The sequence below is a fragment of the Trachurus trachurus genome, assembly GCF_905171665.1.
Source record: "Trachurus trachurus genome assembly, chromosome: 23".
Lineage (NCBI taxonomy): Eukaryota > Metazoa > Chordata > Actinopteri > Carangiformes > Carangidae > Trachurus > Trachurus trachurus.
In genome coordinates, this window is record NC_139912.1 from 18337446 (window position 1) to 18356705 (window position 19260).

The following is a 19260-nucleotide window of genomic DNA, read 5'->3' on the forward strand; positions in this document are numbered from 1 at the left end:
CCTGGGAGTGATTCAATGGAATGCTACAGATTTTAAAAATCTAAACAAAAAACAAATAATTGGTGCAATATCAAGAGAAATGAAAGTGACACCATCAAGACTCAGCAGTGGTGCCTTGAGTCTGTCAGAACCTTCCGGTGTCACTGAAGGACAATGCAGGGGGTTAATTTCGCTGTAACTCCAGAGATGAATTCCCCTCTCAGAACAGTTGGATGCTCCTTTTACTGATTGTGCTGATTGGGTGGGTGGGGTTTCCTTGTTCTATCTGTGTCCATTGCTCGCTGGTTTGGACATTCTGCCGACACACACTGCTCTACCACAGTTGGCGGCTCATTTCTGAAATTCTTGACATTTGAGTTCACATCCGCCATTAATATCAAAAAGATCAAGTAGTTAGATGACGAGCATGGTGAGTAAACATGGCACGCACACGTCTGTATCTGATCAAGTTTGTTTATAGTTTTTCATGACATAAAATTGTATTTGCGCTTACACCATGTCTTCATTCAGTCTAAAGTCTACTATCGGTCAATTTCACTGTCCATTCATCACTAGGAGACACATTTGTTTTGTTTTATTTTCTTCCTTTTTTTAAACAACCAATCACTGCTTTTAAAAGAATGAGTCATACCAAGCAACTCCTCAGAGTTGCCTCCTGGGAACCTCTGAGAGGAGGCTTCGTGAATATGGCCCCAGATATGGAAGGGTGGTGCACAAAGTCTTTAGTTAAAGGGATAGTTCACCCAAAATTGAAATTTCTCAATAACTCATTATCTACTCACCCTCATGTCGACTAAGGGCTGGGAGAAGTTTCAGAGTTATCCGTGGCTTCTCTGAGTTACAGGGGGTCTCAGCGTAGCAGTGCATGTCCATATAACGGTTGCAAATGGATACCAACTGTCTTCGTAACAAAAAGACACACCAAAAAACATCCAAATACCTCCATGCTGCTCGAATGTAATGTCCGCCCTTAGTCGACATGAGGGTGAGTAGATAATGAGTGAAATTTCAATTTTGGGTGAACGATCCCTTTAAGGAAAAAGTTAAGCAGTTTACAGTAATGAGAGGGATTTACAGTGATAAAAGTCTGTTGTTTCCGTGGAGACTGCTGATGGAGTGCCATTAGCACTTGTGATATCTGTCTTTCCTTTCGCATCGTGAACTTTGGTCTCTAAGGTCTTTTGTTTAAGCTGTATAGCTGTATAATGTCCGAAAAAGAAAAGAAAAGGTAGACTAAGTTATATTATATTGAGTATTTAGTAGTAATATGTGACATTAAGGACAACATCTTTCATGCTAAAGAATAGCTTCTCTATAATACATTCTATTGGTGGGGGTTGTTCCAATGAACAGGAAAAGTGGGCATGACTGGGGGTTTCCTAGGTAGCGTTTCCCATGGGAGTTGAATTTCACCATTTCCATACATGATATTACACACCTTCCTAAACACAATGGTGAAAAAATTCCTTGGTAAAGATTTACTTCCCCGAATGGTCAAACATCTGCTAAAATGCCCTTACTAGAATGGTTTAAATGAAAGTGAAACCTTAAGGGGCAGATTCTACTGTTTGTTCTCTAGACTGTAAATGAAGATGATGACAGGTTGAATATCTGGATTATCCTCTGTTGAACAGTCAGGGCCATGGCTCCGTTGAGAGTATTAATCACAGCTTTGCCTTGAAAACAGATTTATAACACGCTATGACTTACAAACTGGAGCAGTGGGCGTTGAGCAGGAATACGATCCTGCTCCGGTGAATGACAGGACGAAGGATTCAGGGTGTGGAGCGATGTTGCCAGGCAGCCGAGCTCTTTACTCTGTCTGATTCAGGCTGTAAATAAACTGTCTAAGCTTGTTTGTTTTTGTTTTTTTCAGGTGATCCCACGAGGCCCACCACCATACCACCACCATCACAACCACCGCCAACATCACCTCCAACATCACCGCCAACATCACCTCCACAACCAGAGAGCACAGACCGCCTGAGGACAAGTGAGTTTGTCTGTATTGGACATGGGAAATGAGTAACAGGGGTGTGAGCCATAATGTTTATGATCAAGATCAAGATACGGGCTGAGCATTCTTAACCGCATGCATGTAAACACTCTTTATCTATAATAGTTGTGCACATAAGAGGAAGTGTTTTTTTTTTTTTTTATAATTAATTAGTAATTAACAATGGGTTGATTTCACAGCGGGTTATGCTGATGTTCTCCAGGAATCCAGCCATACCCCCACAAACTGTGAGTTAATCATACTCATATTAACCCAAAATATAAGCAAAAAACAAGTTGACAGGATTGGTTCTGTAGGTTTGTGATGACTGTAACCCTGACTGTCTCAATGTGTGTTTATGTAGAAACACTCATGATTATTCCACCCAGCATATGTCACTTATTACACAAAACATCACATTGATGACATCACATGATGTCCAGATCGATGTCAACAAGGTTAAACATTGACTTTAAACAGAAAGGCTTTAAAATGGTGAGGAGATAAAAGTGTTGGACTAGTTCAGTTTCAGAGCTGAAGAGTTGAACAAACTAATAAATATGACTGTGTGTTTGTCTAGTCAGTTGATACAGTGCAGCTCAGTTCATTTTGGATGCACCCTTTGAAGAATCTCATAGCACACATGTTCCCCGACCATATTCTTTGTATGTGTCAGCAGGTGTGTGTGTGTGTGTGTGTGTGTGTGTGTGTGTGTGTGTGTGTGTGTGTGTGTGTGTGTGTCATAATATGCGGGGCATGTTGTAGAGTCGGTTAGCTGAACATCGCTTAGATTTCTTTCTGTCTAGGTTAACTCTCAACTGTTTCAGGAGTAGTTCTTCCTGTCAAGCAACCAAGCAGTGAAGGCTAACACCAAGAACTGTAGCAGCAATACACACACACATCAAGCTGGAATTGCTGTACAGTAGATGTGGATAGTATAAACAGTAGTTCTTGTACTGTAGTAGCATTAATACTATTGTAACAGCAGTTACAGCTAACACCAACTGTACATGCTTTGCTCTGTGTTTTGTCACCCTAGAAGTAATACATGTAGTAATTCACATATGAAACAAATACAAAAACCCACATGTAAAATAGACATAATATAATATACTTAATATATATTGACTACATGACTTGAATGAATTTGAATGAAGAAAAACATATGAATTAGTACGTTGCTTTAACAAACAAAAGAGAAAAACATACAACCAACACTGATCAACCATCACATTGAAACAGATGAGAGGCTGCTTTAAAAGTTCATTCTGCTATTTACATACACTTGTGGGTGCCTTCTTCAGCTACCTTAGTAGGTAGCTGTAGCTAACTTTAAAAGTTCATTCTGAATCATTATTAATGTAATATAAAAATTAATTTGTGGTTGTAATTATTTTTAAACATTTTCCACAAGTTGATAGCTTGACTCAGTCACAACATTGCAACCACCCACCTGTTTTAATGGTATGGCTGCAACATGTTGCATATAAAAATTCATCATATGCTAATTGTACTTTTGCTTAAACTTATATCTCCATATATCCAGAGGATGTAGCTTATATGTAATAAAAATAAAATATATAGTGTTTTAGATTAAATATATTACATTTCTGAATGCCACTTAATGCTGCGAACATCAGCCCTCTAGCTCCCCCTAAACAGGTGGTGGTTTTACACTTTTTACCTATTTATGTTTATACTGAAAAGAGAGGGTATGCGTTAATGTCACCTGCCCCCAGGACACGTCCCTCTCAATCCTCCCTCAAAATAGCAGAGTGTGGTGGTAGACAGGAGTAAAATAATTACCATAATTATATGAATAAATATGGATTATCTGCTCAAATGAAGGAGAATTGGACTTGACAGTTATCTGTATGAGCTACCAAAAAACAAGAGAAAGTACAATCAATTGCACAACAGCTCTTCCCAATTTTAGATATTCTAGCTATAGACTCATGCTAGAGTTCTTAAATTACTCAGAAAGGGTCTTGTGCTTGTTATGTTTTTTTTTTTGCTACTACATGGTTCTCACGCCTGCCTTTAATATTATGCTATATATGTCTTGTCCGATTTGGTATTTCATTCAAGTTTCATCACTTCATTCATTCTAACGTGGTTGGTAGAGTAGAAAAGTAATTTTACCATCGTCATCATCACCGTCATTATCAAGTGTGCCCGTACGAGAAAGCAGGAATGACGCACTTTTTTTTTTTGCCCGGGTTTGGGCTGAGAAATAATGCTTGTGAGTCCGGGCTTCATCACCACAAGTTGGGTCGGGTCGGGTTTAAATTTCCAGGGCCATTGAGAACTCTAACTCAAGTTGACGCTGCCACTCGTCGTTCTTCCACTTCTGCCACTGCAGTGACTTCCGCGTGCTCTGTCGTCATGTGCATACCCTCTATATATTTAAAGGCTTAAACAGTCAGATAAATATCATGAAATTAATAAAGATATCATGGGGCATTCATCAGGATTGGCAGCAATCCAGTTACACTGTGCACACACTAAAATACAATCTGATGCACCTTTGCACATTGCTGTTCACGTTCAGATTTATCGGATCATTAGTTTTGTTCCCCTGTAGGTTATTGTATAACAGCCACAGGTCAGTTACAGTTGCTGTCCAAACTCTCACAGAGAGCAGTGCTTGAATAGCAGCTGAGTCAGTTTCAATGAGTCAACACAGTCAATGTTCATTGGGCTGCATTATAATTATTTAACAAGGTCTGGTTTGCGCTCACAAAATAAAATGCAGACATGGTGACCATGTAGCACTGACAGTGACTTTCTTCAACACTAAACCTGAGAAAGATCACAGACACATTCATTCCTAACACGGCCAGTCGGCCACAGCAAGTCATGGCATGGTATGGAACAGACGCTCAGAAATCTTGTCTTTCAGTTTGATACATTACATCCATGTTTCGGTGGTAGGACAGGAAATACTTGAGTCACACAGATGGTATTAGGATCAGTATCAGCAGAAGTGACTTTTATTTTCTTATCAGCAGTAACTTCCAGCAGCCAACCGACGACATCAAGCGGAGGCTCCTGGACGTCAGAGGCCACAGAGATAAGCAGTGCTGAGCCAACTTCACCCACTGCACAGTCACATACTTCACAAGGTGAAGAGTTTATAACCACACATGCTATGCTGTGACTGTACCTGTATCAGGTCACAGGATTGAATTGGCCACTTCCATAGAAACCAGTAAGACCTTAAAGGAGACATATTATGCCCCTTTTCCACAAATTAAAATAGTTCCCAGGTGTCTTAAAGACATGCTTCAGTCAAAATACCCCAAGGATCAAACATCACAGCTCTTTTTTTATCTGTTCAAAACAGCCCTTTTCAGAACAGCTGGTTTCAGTGCCTGTCCCTTTAAATGCAAATCAGTCATTGCTTGCCCCGCCCTGCCCCTTCTACTGGTACCAGGTAGGGGTGGGGTTATGCAAATTCGAAAACTAGTTACATCACTGGAAAACAATTGAGGGAACAGCTCGTAAAACCAGATGGATTTCAACCTAGGGAGCCTGAAAATTACAGATTTTTTTTGTCAATTCTCACATTTTGGGGCTGGATGTCAAGACAAACACCCAAATTTTTGTTAAAGAGTTGTTCAAAAAGTGACATTTCCATAATATGTCCCCTTTAACAGAACAGAAACCTGGAAAACACTGGGAATATCACAGTAGCCTTAATCTGTCAAAGCTGTGCATGAATAACTGACCCTGAGGAAAATCCTATTAATTCTTCCTTTCACCTCTTATAATGTAGATTATGTAACAGAGACTGAAGCAAAGGGCTGGACAACATCAAGCCCGAGCACTGCTGACCCTTTCAGTAGCACCACAGTTGATCCTCAGTCAAAGATCCAGTCAAACACCAGTCAAACACAGCAAAGTAAGTCCCAACTGCCATTGCACCCAATTTAATAAAATCTCTAACCCAAACTCTGTTGATTATAACTCTCTGTGGAGTTCATCTGCATTGACTGCCAAGTTTCCAGCAGACTCATTTTTTATCACTGAATATTCTTCGTGTCAGGGACTGAGTGGATAGACCAGATAGAAAAATACCTAAAACCTAAGAACCAGCTAACACAACAGAACTGAATTCAGAAGTGAACTGTTAGAAGTGAACACAAACTGACCTACCAGCTGAAACACGAGGGAGGACATAAGACTGGTGACATAGATAGATTTAAACATAACTATTTAAACTTTAAATCTGTAACCAGATTAGTTAGGATTCATTTAACCAGCTGACAGGGTCACTCCTGCAGCATCTCCCAATTTAAGCAAAACGTTTAAAATTAAAGGTTGAATATGGAGAATGAGCAGAATACCATCACCTATTGATCAAAATAGGAATTGCAATGACAGAAAAATAATTCCAGCAGTCCATCCGTTGGCAGACCGTCGCTAAGAATAACACACGTTGCTAGGGACAGCTAGCGCTCTGATCAGAGGAACAGAGCAGAACGATGTTTCATTTTTACCTTCATTAAACATCTTGGGACTAATTGTGATGTTAGATAAATGACTTGTTACAGGGAGAGTGGAGGCTCGCTTCCACATTGTGGCTGAAAACCAAACCTGCGATCAGAGCCTCTGACCCGGTTTCACAGCTCTCGCCTTGGTGGCACCGCGAGTCCGTCACACAAGCGTGCCCCGTAAAACCGTAATCTCTTGTTTATGACAGATAAGACTACACAAATACACACATTGTAACATGTATATGATAATCCATTGATCCACCGATGGATTATAAAGGCTTCATTGAAAACAAATGCACACGACCGGGAGGAGGGTGAGCAAAACAGCTGAGAAGTGAGCCCCAAAGCCCGCTAATGGCTGGTACGAGGTAAACAGGAAGTCATTGTTGAACCCATCAAAATTTGTTAAATTAATTAATTCAGACAAAATATATTTTTTATGGGAAAGCAATACTTGTACTCTACACCCCTCTGAATGCCCCATGGATGTATTATTTTCAAAAAAATATATAGCTTTTAATAAACATTCTCCATATTCAACCTTTAACAAAGAAAGTGAACTAAACTTGTGCACTTAAAGTAGATATATCTATAATTTATGTATCATCAAATAATACAACTAAAATATGCTATCAAACAAATGCTGTTAATATGAATCTTTGCATGCTCAGAAAGAAATACACTTAAAGTATTTAAAACAAATGAAAAAAATGCTTCACATTCCCTCTTGGACACCTAATCTATGCTGTGACTGTACCTGTATCAGGTCACAGGATTGAATTGGCCACTTCCATTGAAACCAGTAAGACCTTAAAGGAGACATATTATGCCCCTTTTCCACAAATTAAAATAGTTCCCAGGTGTCTTAAAGACATGCTTCAGTCAAAATACCCCAAGGATGAAACATCACAGCTCTTTTTTTATCTGTTCAAAACAGCCCTTTTCAGAACAGCTGGTTTCAGTGCCTGTCCCTTTAAATGCTAATCAGTCACTGCTTGCCCCGCCCCTTCTACTGGTACCAGGTATGGGTGGGGTTATGCAAATTCGAAAACTAGTTACATCACTGGAAAACAATTGAGGGAACAGCTCGTAAAACCAGATGGATTTCAACCTAGGGAGCCTGAAAATTACTGATTTTTGTCAATTCTCACATTTTGGGGCCGGATGTCAAGACAAACACCCACATTTTTGTTAAAGAGCCTTCAAAAAGTGACATTTCCATAATATGTCCCCTTTAACAGAACAGAAACCTGGAAAACACTGGGAATATCACAGTAGCCTTAATCTGTCAAAGCTGTGCATGAATAACTGACCCTGAGGAAAATCCTATTAATTCTTCCTTTCACCTCTTATAATATAGATTATGTAACAGAGACTGAAGCAAAGGGCTGGACATCATCAAGCCCAAGCACTGCTGACCCTTTCAGTAGCACCACAGTTGATCCTCATAGATCCGGTCAAACTCAGCAAAGTAAGTCCCAACTGCCATTGCACCCAATTTAATCAAATCTCTAACTCAAACTCTGTTGATTAGAACTCTCTGTGGAGTTCATCTGCATTGACTGCCAAGTTTCCAGCAGACTCATTTTTTATCACTGAACATTCTTCGTGTCAGGGACTGAGTGGATAGACCAGATAGAAAAATACCTAAAACCTAAGAACCAGCCAACACAACAGAACTGAATTCAGAAGTGAACACAAACTGACCTACCAGCTGAAACACGAGGGAGGACATAAGACTGGTGACATAGATAGATTTAAACATAACTATTTAAACTTTAAATCTGTAACCAGATTAGTTAGGATTCATTTTACCAGCTGACAGGGTCACTCCTGCAGCATCTCCCAATTTAAGCAAAAAGTTTAAAATTAAAGGTTGAATATGGAGAATGAGCAGAATACCATCACCTATTGATCAAAATAGGAATGGCGATGACAGAAAAATAATTCCAGCAGTCCGTCCGTTGGCAGACCGTCGCTAAGAATAACACACGTTGCTAGGAACAGCGCTTTGATCAGAGGAGCAGAGCAGAACGATGTTTCATTTTTATCTTCATTAAACATCTTGGGACTAATTGTGATGTTAGATAAATGACTTGTTACAGGGAGAGTGGAGGCTCGCTTCCACATTGTGGCTGAAAACCAAACCTGCGATCAGAGCCTCTGACCCGGTTTCACAGCTCTCGCCTTGGTGGCACCGCGAGTCCGTCACACAAGTGTGCCCCGTAAAACCGTAATCTCTTGTTTATGACAGATAAGACTACACAAATAGACACATTGTAACATATGATAATCCATTGATCCACCAATAGATTATAAAGGCTTCATTGAAAACAAATGCACACGACCGGGAGGAGGGTGAGCAAAACAGCTGAGAAGTGAGCCCCAAAGCCCGCTAATGGCTGGTACGAGGTAAACAGGAAGTCATTGTTGAACCCGTCAAAATTTGTTAAATTAATTAATTCAGACAAAATATATTTTTTATGGGAAAGCAATACTTGTACTCTACACCCCTCTGAATGCCCCATGGATGTAGGTTATTTTCAAAAAAATATATAGCTTTTAATAAACATTCTCCATATTCAACCTTTAAAGGGATAGTTCACCCTAGAATGATATTTCGCTCATTATCTACTCACCCTCATGTTGACTAAGGGCTGGAAGAATTATCAGAGACCACCGTCCCTTCTCTGAGTTACAGGGGGTCTTGGCGTAGCAGTGCATTTCAATGCAACGGTTGCAAAGGGACACCGGAGCTCTTCGTAAAAAAAACACACACAAAAAAACATCCAAATACCTCCATGATGCTCGTATGTAATGTCCGTCTTGTGCTGAAGCCCCAAATTGCTAATTGTCCCGAAAAAAATCAAATAAGTCTATATTTTAAGCTTGTTTGTAGCGGAAGCTTCTCGTCTTCTTCTTCTTCTCCTCTTCTCTGGTCCGTCCAAATATCGCGTGATTTGCGCCGGCGTCATTGCGGTTACTGCGAATCACGCGATATTTGGACGGACCAGAGAAGAGGAGAAGAAGAAGAAGACGAGAAGCTTCCGCTACAAACAAGCTTAAAATATAGACTTATTTAATTTTTTTTCGGGACAATTAGCAATTTGGGGCTTCAGCACAAGACGGACATTACATACGAGCATCATGGAGGTATTTGGATGTTTTTTTGTGTGTGTTTTTTTTACGAAGAGCTCTGGTGTCCCTTTGCAACCGTTGCATTGAAATGCACTGCTACGCCAAGACCCCCTGTAACTCAGAGAAGGGACGGTGGTCTCTGAGAATTCTTCCAGCCCTTAGTCAACATGAGGGTGAGTAGATAATGAGCGAAATATCATTCTAGGGTGAACTATCCCTTTAACAAAGAAAGTGAACTAAACTTGCGCACTTAAAGTAAATATCTATCATTTATATATCATCAAATAATACAACTAAAACTGTACATGCTATCAAACAAATGCTGTTAATATGAATCTTTGCATGCTCAGAAAGAAATAAACTTAAAGTATTTAAAAAAAATGCTTCACATTCCCTCTTTCACACCTAATCTGACACTATGACCGCTAATTCCTTCTCTATGCTGATGACACACAACTTTACATTCACACCCAGTCCACGGACACTTTGCCACTAACCTACCTCGCAGAATGAGAAAAGTGTCTGGATGATTGGGAATGAGCTAAAGCCTAACCACACAAAGTTCCTCTACATCCGAACATCCCTGGTTCCTCAAAAACATCACCGGAACAAACCTTCTTCCTGCATCTCCAGATTTTGCTCATCTCTTTTCTGATCTCATTGTCACCTTGATTAATTTTACGATCTTGGCATGATTGCTGTCCCGTTCCTCTTCCCCTGTGTGAAGGAAGTTCAATAGATTTTTCTTCACACATGGTCCAACCCCATCCTTCAGCAACTGCACTGGTCATCAGTTTAAAACCTCATTCATTAAAAAATGTTCTCCACATCTTTAAACATCTCCTTGACCTTTTTCATCTCTACAAACCCCACAAATCGCTATGTTCCTCTAATATCATCTGCTCTGCACTCTCTCCTCTGAATGGCTGGCTGTTTTGAGTGATCTGGAATAAGCTTGGGTGGTGAGTCCAAGCATGGCTGATTTGTTGCAACATTTCCACGGTAACTCTTGGAGGAAAAGCTTCACATAATGTTTATTATTTTATCGACCTTGTGCAGTTTTATCATCTTCCGCCCACATGGACATTTGAGCCCAGTGTCCAGCAGATTGTCATAAAATGTGAGGGGATTTGGAGCGCTGCCTAATTCTTCTCAGTGCAGGACCAGATGCTGTAGGACCACAAAGTTGGAACAGTTACATGCTGAGTGTTTCTTTTGCAGATGCAGGCAGAATATCTGCCGCCGTCGTCATCGCCGCCGTGGTGATTGCCTGTGCTATCATTGGAGTCCTGTATTACATGAGGTAAGTTAGAAAAAACTCACACAGCAGAGAGTTTAAAGGGATAGTTCAACATTTTGGCAAATTGGCCCATTGCCATAACCGTTATAGTCATAGCAGTAGGTTTGTTACCTTTAATTGTCGGTGTAAGTTATTTTTAGAACGGCGGAGCAGAGCCACAAGCTGCTCAGAGCTACGCTACGGAGGCTAAGGGAATTTCTTGGTTTCCCTCATCAAACTCATCAAATACACAACCCAACAACTCCAAAACGCTGTTGTGGACAAGTTGTGACCTGCACATTCACCACACTATGAGATAATAACGGAACGTTACGAGACAGAGTTGTTTTAGAGGGAAATTCATGCAAAACCGCTTATGCACATTGCGTTCAGGGACAGTTTTTCAGCAAGCAGCCTCTGTATTTACCTCGAAAACGGCTCCGTTTCGTAACGTTCCATTATTATCTCATAGCGTGGTGAATGTGCAGGTCACAACTTGTCCACAAAAGCGTTTTGGAGTTTTGGGATTTTGTATTTGATGAGTTTGATGAGGGAAGCCAAGATATTCCTTTAGCCGCCGTAGCGTAGCTCTGAGCAGCCTGCTGCTTCGCTCCGCCGTTCTAAAAATAGCTTACACCGACAAATAAAGGTAACGAACCTACTGCTATGACTATAGCGATTATGGCAATGGGCCAATTTGCCAAAATGTTGAACTATCCCTTTAATGAAGTTTGCAGAATGTTTTTATGATGTCATGCCACACGTTCCTGTCTAGGAGGAGGAAATCGAGACTCAACAGTCCAGTGGGGACGCCAGAAGAAAATGAAAGGATCGCCATGAAAACATCGCCATGAAAGCATAGGAAGAATGTTCAACGAGTTCCATTATTACCTCCACTCAGGACTGGAGTGTGTGTGTGTGTGTGTGTGCGTGTGTGCGTGTGTGCGTGTGTGTGCATGTGTCAGTGTATGGATTGATAATGGCTGCCTTGATAGGAAGTTCATTCCCACCAGGTTGGAGTGTTGCAGCTTCCTCAGGGCAAATCCAAGGAAAATATTCAAACTGCACTCAAGGAATTTCACAGCCCTGTCGGGACAAAGTGTGAAACATAGGAAATAAAAGGAGTGCAATGATCTGTAAATTCAAATTCAAACCGCATATTTAAATGAAAGTAGCACAAAGACATACCAGGTGTTCAAACTTTTCAAATGTCATTGTTTTTCCAATGAAAACGATTCAGAATTTGATGTCAGTTGGGACTGGGTCATGTGACACTGTCAGAATTGGGGGGAACTGAGATGTTATTTTAGGGTGGAATGTTTTTTTCCCCCCATTCTTCTTTGGTGTACAAAGTCAGCTGGTCAACAGTTGAGGGTTTCCTTGGTCCTATTTTACATTTCAAAATGTGTCAAACACTTTCAATAGGTGATACCAGTTTATCATCTGGACTCTTTTCCTAATGAACCATGGTGTTTAGTCCTGCAGTCTGTGGTTTGGTTTTGAAGAAGCCATCCACTGGTTCTCCCTCATGGATTCTGGCTTTTGACTTGTGCACTGATAACAACACTGACTCCACCTCTGTCCATCTTGGGACCAGACAAAGCAGCAGCATTTCTGGATCTGGTTCACACACATTTTAAAAAATATGTTTTTGTTTTTTTTTTGCCTTAAATTGGCAGGACAGTTGAGATGGACAGCCAGGAAATGGGGAGGCAGGGAGAGGGGGAACGACATGCAGCGAACATCTGTCGGGGGAATCGTAGACTCTGTATGTGGCGCCTGCTCAACCCAGTGAGCTATACGGTGCTCCCGTTCATACACAATTTCCTCTTTGCATTTCACTTGTAGATGCAGTGATGAGCTGTGTTCACTGACTGTGGGTTTTTGAAGTGTTCCTTAGCCCGCACAGCCTGAAGACCATGGCCATCCACTAATGGTTCTGGGCCATGTCCCTCGGAAACAGAGATATTTTTTTTTTAATATAGACAATGAAATCCCATAATTCTTTGCAATTTAACATTAAGAAACATGAGTAGTGAACTCCTCCTATCTTTACATCAGAACAAATCTTTCTCTTTGGAAAGCTTTTTTTAATACCCTATCATATTAGTGGCCTGTAGCCATGTAACTCATAATTAAAGCAGAAGTAGGCGGAATGTTTGTGTTAATATAAGTCTTAAATAGTTCTATCTTACATAGAGTGTTTGGTCCGAAACACGGGTCTGTCAGTCACTCTGCTCTGCTGTAAGCCGAGGAGAAAACTTTCCATGTATCCTACAACCTTTATCCAATGAGGAGAGAGAACGGCATAAAGGGGCGGTCCTCTCTGTGTGTGCAGCCAAGGGATGCGCGTGAATGTGGTGACGTAGGGACGAGGGCGGGGACTGCTAACTCCATCGGCTGCAAGAAGTTAGCCAAAACCACCGGATCGCTTACTTCTGCTTTAATAAAATATATTATTTATTTCACAACTTTTCCAGTCAAATTAAAAAGGGGCAAAATACTGTCAACAAACAATGAGATTGCTCAGTTTTAGCATATGATATGTCTTTGTGCTGTTTCCAGATAAATATGTTTTGCAGCTCATATCCTGTCTTTACTTACACTTTGGAAAGCAAAAACTTTTTTGGTTTGGGTAACACCTCTCACACATTTATCCAGGTGTAAAAAAAAAAACATGTGTCAGCAGCAGGTGCTTTTCTCTGCCTTTCTAGGATGAGTCTGAAGGTATTCTTTCTTTCTTTGTCATGGGGGGAAATAACCTTACAAAATTCAGAATTGATCCAAACAGGCTCCACTGTCATGACCTTAATCCCTTAATAACTGGACAACTACAGTGCATGTTAACACATTAGTCCGACTAAGACTGGACTTCTCCAGATTCTTCTGCAGGTATACATCTTCAGGCCTGTACATGCTCCCTAAGAACAGAGAAAATTGTTTGTTTTCTTAATGTGGCAAGAACAAGAACAGGTTGTGTAGGGGAGAGCAATGTGCAATTATTTATTAAGTGAATGCATCAATATTCATGTGAATTTGAATTTTAATGATCATTGTTTCCTTTAATTAATCATGATTATGTTCATAATAAAGCTCTCCACTAGTTGAGCATGAGCAAAGTGAGAGTTGAACGGTGTTTGCACAGCCACTCTGTAATGGGAGTTGCGTACTGAACATAGAGAAGAGAAACTGAAACTTAAGTATACCAGTACCAACATTGGTATCGATACTATCGATATTTTAGATCGATCCGCCCACCACTAGCCCAGATGAACAAAGTGCGAGAACTCCCAAACCAGGGCTTACAGCCATGGGAGAAAGAACACATTTCTCTGTTCTTGTGGAGTACGTACAGGCCTTTAATCTGACTGAAACTGGACAAACGTGTGCTTCACAACAGTAGAGACGGCACAAAGTGTGGCATGGGCACCGACTTGAACCCGGCCCGGACCAGTCGGGTACTCTAGTTGAGAACTCTAATCCAGTTATTTACTAGGTGACAGAAAAGTCAACAGGACAGGGATTCGTATTAACCCTCTGAGACGACACATATCACCACCTATGTTGAGGTTTCCATCAACTATTGGATTTTCCCTGTTGCATGTAAACTGGGAAATATGACAGAATTCTGATGAGATGCTTGACTCAGCTGTAAGCGTAAATGTAAACGTATTGACTGCTGCAGTGAGTCACATGCTCTGTCACCGATTGCCACAGGAAGTGGAAGTCAGTCAGACAGCGTGAACCACCAGACACTCTCCCTTAGAGAAACAGAGAAGTGATTTCAGGCCCTGGTACTCTCCAGTCAAACTCCAGAACAAAAACAGACTGATGACAGAACAAAGAACAAACTGGTCATTAAGGGATGATAAAGACTTTGCAAGTATTTCTATTAGTCATTCTTCACCTTCCTATTTATGTCCCAATCCCAAAGCCCACCCTCACAGGCCTTAAAGGGATAGTTCAACATTTTGGCAAATTGGCCCAATTGCTTTAATCCCTATAGTTTTAGGAGTAGGTTTGTTACCTTTAATTGCCGGTGCAAGCTATTTTTAGAACGGCGGAGGAGAGCCGTGAGCTGCTCAGAGCTACGCTACCGAGGCTAATGGGATTTCTTGGTTTCCCGCATCGAACTCATCAAATACACAATCCAACAACTCCAAAACGCTCTGGTGGACAAGTTGTGACCTGCACATTCACCACGCTATGAGATAATAACAGAACGTTACCAGACAGAGTTGTTTTCGAGGCAAATGCAGAGACTGCTTGCTGGAAAAACTGCCCCCGACGGGAATGCGCATCAGCGTTCTCGTAAAGTTCCGTTATTATCTCATAGCGTGGTGAATGTGCAGGTCACAACTTGTCCACCAGAGCGTTTTGGAGTTGTTGGATTGTGTATTTGATGAGTTTCATGAGGGAAACCAAGAAATTCCATGAGCCTCCGTACCGTAGCTCTGAGCAGCTCACGGCTCTGCTCCGCCGTTCTAAAAATAGCTTGCACCTACAATTAAAGGTAACGAACCTACTCCTAAAACTATAGTGATTATGGCAATGGGCCAATTTGCCAAAATGTTGAACCATCCCTTTAAGGTGATCTCCCACTAAATCACTAATAAGGTGTCAGGTCTGTTCCACTTGTCTCTTGAATTATGCAATTTCCCCAGGGTGTAAAGGACCCACATGTATTATGAATTAAGATTCAATGACTAATACAAATACTTTCGATACCATAAATTCTCAAGTACTACAGCTTCGAGCAAATAAGGCTGGTCTCAGTTAGAAGCCGGGTCTATTTTCAGTGCAAGCTCTTGTGAAAGTACAGATCCTCTCAAAGCACTACTAGATCATGCGTCTGTACATGAATCACTCTTTTTCCCTCGGTGCCACTGTTAGAGCCATCTGTTAAACCTTAGTCCGTGTAAAGAGACTCCCGACTCCTATTTAGTCTGAGCTGATCAAAAGAATTAAACAGGCTACCAATAAACAAGATTTATGCTTGTCTTGAGTTTGATCGTTTTTGCATGCATTCATTTAGAAGTTTAATCGGCACCGACTCGCTCCATTGGAGGTCCCGGTCCCAGATGTCAGGAGGTGGGAACGCCCCCCAAGGGGATATAATTCATTCAGGAACACTCTCCTTTTTTATTAAAACCATTTATTGCAACAAATGGTATACAGTTAGATTTGTCAAGCGCATGCTACGTCACTCCAGGGAGCGCAATAAATACCACGAAGGTGAAGGCTGGGATGTGGGAGGCAAGCTTTGACAGCAGCGGTTTTGTGAATGCAGCGGTGTTGAAGGGGAGATCAGTGTGAGAGCCTAGATTTAAATTGGCCGCCTATTGTGGGAGAATGAATGTGATTGGATGGAGACTAATGGGCTGGCTGTCAGCTGACTACAGCTCGGGCTTATGACTTCAGTGTCCTGCATGAATTTGCGCAAAGCTTCATTAATAACAAATAATAAATCAACAGTCAATCACAACCGCAAAGACAAAGCACAGCTTGTTGGATAAGGTACTAAAGGGACGGTTAACCAGAAATACAAAATGATAAATAAGCAATTCTTCCTCTAAATAAATGCGTGCTCTGCCTCTTTCCCTGGGTCAGTCTGTTGATGTGGCACCAAAGGCAAGAGCTCAAGTGTTGTTAAATTCACCATGGACGTGATATTCTTACTCTTTCAAACAGATTTTATTGGATTTTCCCATCTTTACTAAGCAAAAGGAGGTTGTTTTTGAGAATTTACGGTAATCATTATAAAAATGTGTGCGAGGTCAAAGACTAACTAAACCGTACCAGGCCAAATAAGGCTGAACCCCTGGAGCTGAACGTCTCACTTCTGTATCACAGTGAAACACTCATCGAAACCTGACATTACTATTGCAAAGTGCTGAGACGGGACAATGGGATCTGGGCCGTAATGCAGGAAGGTCTGGTGGGTGCCTGTAAACTGAGCTGTTCATCACAGGTATATTTATTAATCAGCATGTGTGTTATTTTGTATATATGGACAACTGGATGTTTAAAGACATTATGAATTGTACATAAATGTTCTGTGTTGCATTGATGTGGGTTTGTTGTTGTAGAGACAGAAGTCTCTGAAACCACCAAACACCAAGACAACTTCTGCTTCCTCTCTCTCAGGACTTTGTATGTGATCATCGGCCTTTTTAAGACTGCAATTCGCTTTGCTCATCTTCCTTTGAAAAGCTGACATGTACTTCCTGTTGCTCTCCACTGTCAGTCTGTGAATAAAATCAACAAGGTTTATTTTATTATTTCATGCAAGATGGCGCTGTAGAGATGGCAGCCTTTCCAGTTCCTCAATTTCCCTGAGGGTAACCTCCAAAGGGATCAATAAAGTACTATCTATCTATCTATCTATCTTAATATTCAATAACTCTGTGCTTGCTTTTTCTATCAATGATGTCACAGTGAAGTTGATGTGTGACCTTTTTAGGTATGACACCCCATCACTTCATTTTATCTTACTGGATATTTGATTAAAATTGTCATGATGAGGTCAAAGTGATCTTGAATTTTGACCATTAAATGAGAATCAGATATGCAGCGTTCCAGACAACTCTGGATTATCTGACCTCCTACTTGAAAAAGTGAATTGGAAGGCACCTAATGTCGGAGCTCCAACTTGGGAAACTTAAAAAATCTACCCTGACTTCTTCCTCAGACAACTGAGAATCACTTGTCTGAGGAAGAAGTTGTCTGGTGTCACATGGTGTAGAACTAAACCATCAATGGTAAAACATTGATTGAAATGCATTTTTAACACCAAAATGTGCTTAAACATTATGAAATATTCAATATTTACCTACATTAACAGATTACCCACCAGTGTTGTGATTTTTCAATGGTCTGTTCAAAAAAAATCCGGTAAGGGAGTAAAGGGAGTAAGGGAAAAAGTAGGGGAAAAAACTAGTCATAAAAACAGGAAAAAAGATTAGTCAGAAAAACAGGAAAAAAAATTACTCCAAAAAACAGAAAAAATTACCTCGAAAAACAGACCAAAAATTAAATTACTCAGAAAAAAAGTTTGTTTTTTTGAAAATTCAAGTCAATGCAATACGCTTCCGTATGTTTTCATGATTTTAAAAGGCTTCTTTTTCTCTGTTTGTTTTTGTGCCCTTTGTAATGTCTGAATGCTGTATGTGAAGCATGTCCCTCTCTGCCATGTTTTTGGCTCATTCTGTCCTGGTGTTTCTGGAACGGTTTGAAGATGGAAATTTGGAGTTCTCAAGTGGAAAATTCAGATTTCCTAGTTGTCTCAAATTTGCCGAGTCCAAGTTTGTGTCTGAGATAAGTCATTCATTGAGTCTTGAGGACTTCAGTCAGCGTGTTGCTAAAATGAAATAAAACCCTCTTTTCCAGCAAGAGCACAGTGCATGACTGTTGATTGTACTTTACTTACAAGATGCATGGTGAGATGTTATTAATGCACTGTGTGGCATCAAACTACTCCGACTATAAACTCAGAAACTTACAGCAACATGTAAGCACATAAAAGTAAGTCATGTGTGATTTCAGAAAGAGTCCAAGTGAATGCTTGCCGTGTACTGGAACTAGTTCTTGGTGTAGAAAGATAAGAATCACATCCGTTTCCTTTGGGTTTGATGAAGCAGGAGAGTGACCTCTCTGGTTCCAGATGTTAAGTTGGTTAAGTAACATGACCTAACATAACCTATTCTTATTGAGTCACTGGGCGAGGCAAGACACCCTGGACAGCTGCCTTGTCTTTCACAGGACTGACACATACATACTTATATCTCAAAATGTGGGTGTGAGTGGTCACAAGACTGTCTGAAAGAAGAGCTTTGTGTTTCCTCTCCACTTCACAATGGTGACAGTGAAGAGAAGCCAAGGCTGATGGACTGCAGCTGTTTGGCAGCTCCAACCTGGAACAGGACCACCACCACTGTTCAGACCACAACAAGCTCTTCCAGTCATATTGTAGTCTTTAGTTACTAATCTAATCATGTTAAAGGGATAGTTCACCCAAAATTCAAATTTCACTCATTATCTACTCACCCTCATGTCGACTAAGAGCTGTGAGAATTTTCAGAGTCCTCCGTCCCTTCTCTGAGTTACGGGGGGGTCCGTGCAGCAGTATTTGTCCATATAATGGTTGTCAATGGACACCAACTTTCTTCGTCCAAAAAGACACACCAAAAAACATCCAAATACCTCCATAGTGCTCGTCTGTAATGTCCCTCTTGTATTGATGCCCCGACATGAGAAATTGTTCCGCCGGTCAGTGCAAATCACAAGAGATTTGCACTGACACAGGAAGAGCAGTGAACTGAGACACTGGGAGCTTCCGCTACAAACAA

The 19260-nt window shown here is 40.9% G+C and overlaps 1 protein-coding gene across 6 annotated transcripts in view; it reads left to right on the forward strand.

Annotated features, from left to right (window-relative positions):
- Positions 1–19260, forward strand: part of il15ra (interleukin 15 receptor subunit alpha) — a 231206-nt gene that overhangs the window by 9214 nt on the left and 202732 nt on the right. For 2 of the 6 annotated variants that reach the window (XM_083999659.1, XM_083999661.1), the window contains exons 3-8: positions 1877–1993; positions 2197–2244; positions 5005–5121; positions 5775–5900; positions 10855–10936; positions 11688–16132. In XM_083999659.1, coding sequence (XP_083855785.1) covers positions 1877–1993; positions 2197–2244; positions 5005–5121; positions 5775–5900; positions 10855–10936; positions 11688–11766 — 569 coding nt within the window. In that variant the 3' untranslated portion in view covers positions 11767–16132. Of the gene's footprint in view, positions 1–1876; positions 1994–2196; positions 2245–5004; positions 5122–5774; positions 5901–10854; positions 10937–11687; positions 16133–19260 lie in introns of those variants that run through there. The other 4 variants (XR_014596391.1, XM_083999660.1, XM_083999662.1 and 1 more) reach the window with 4 other exon arrangements.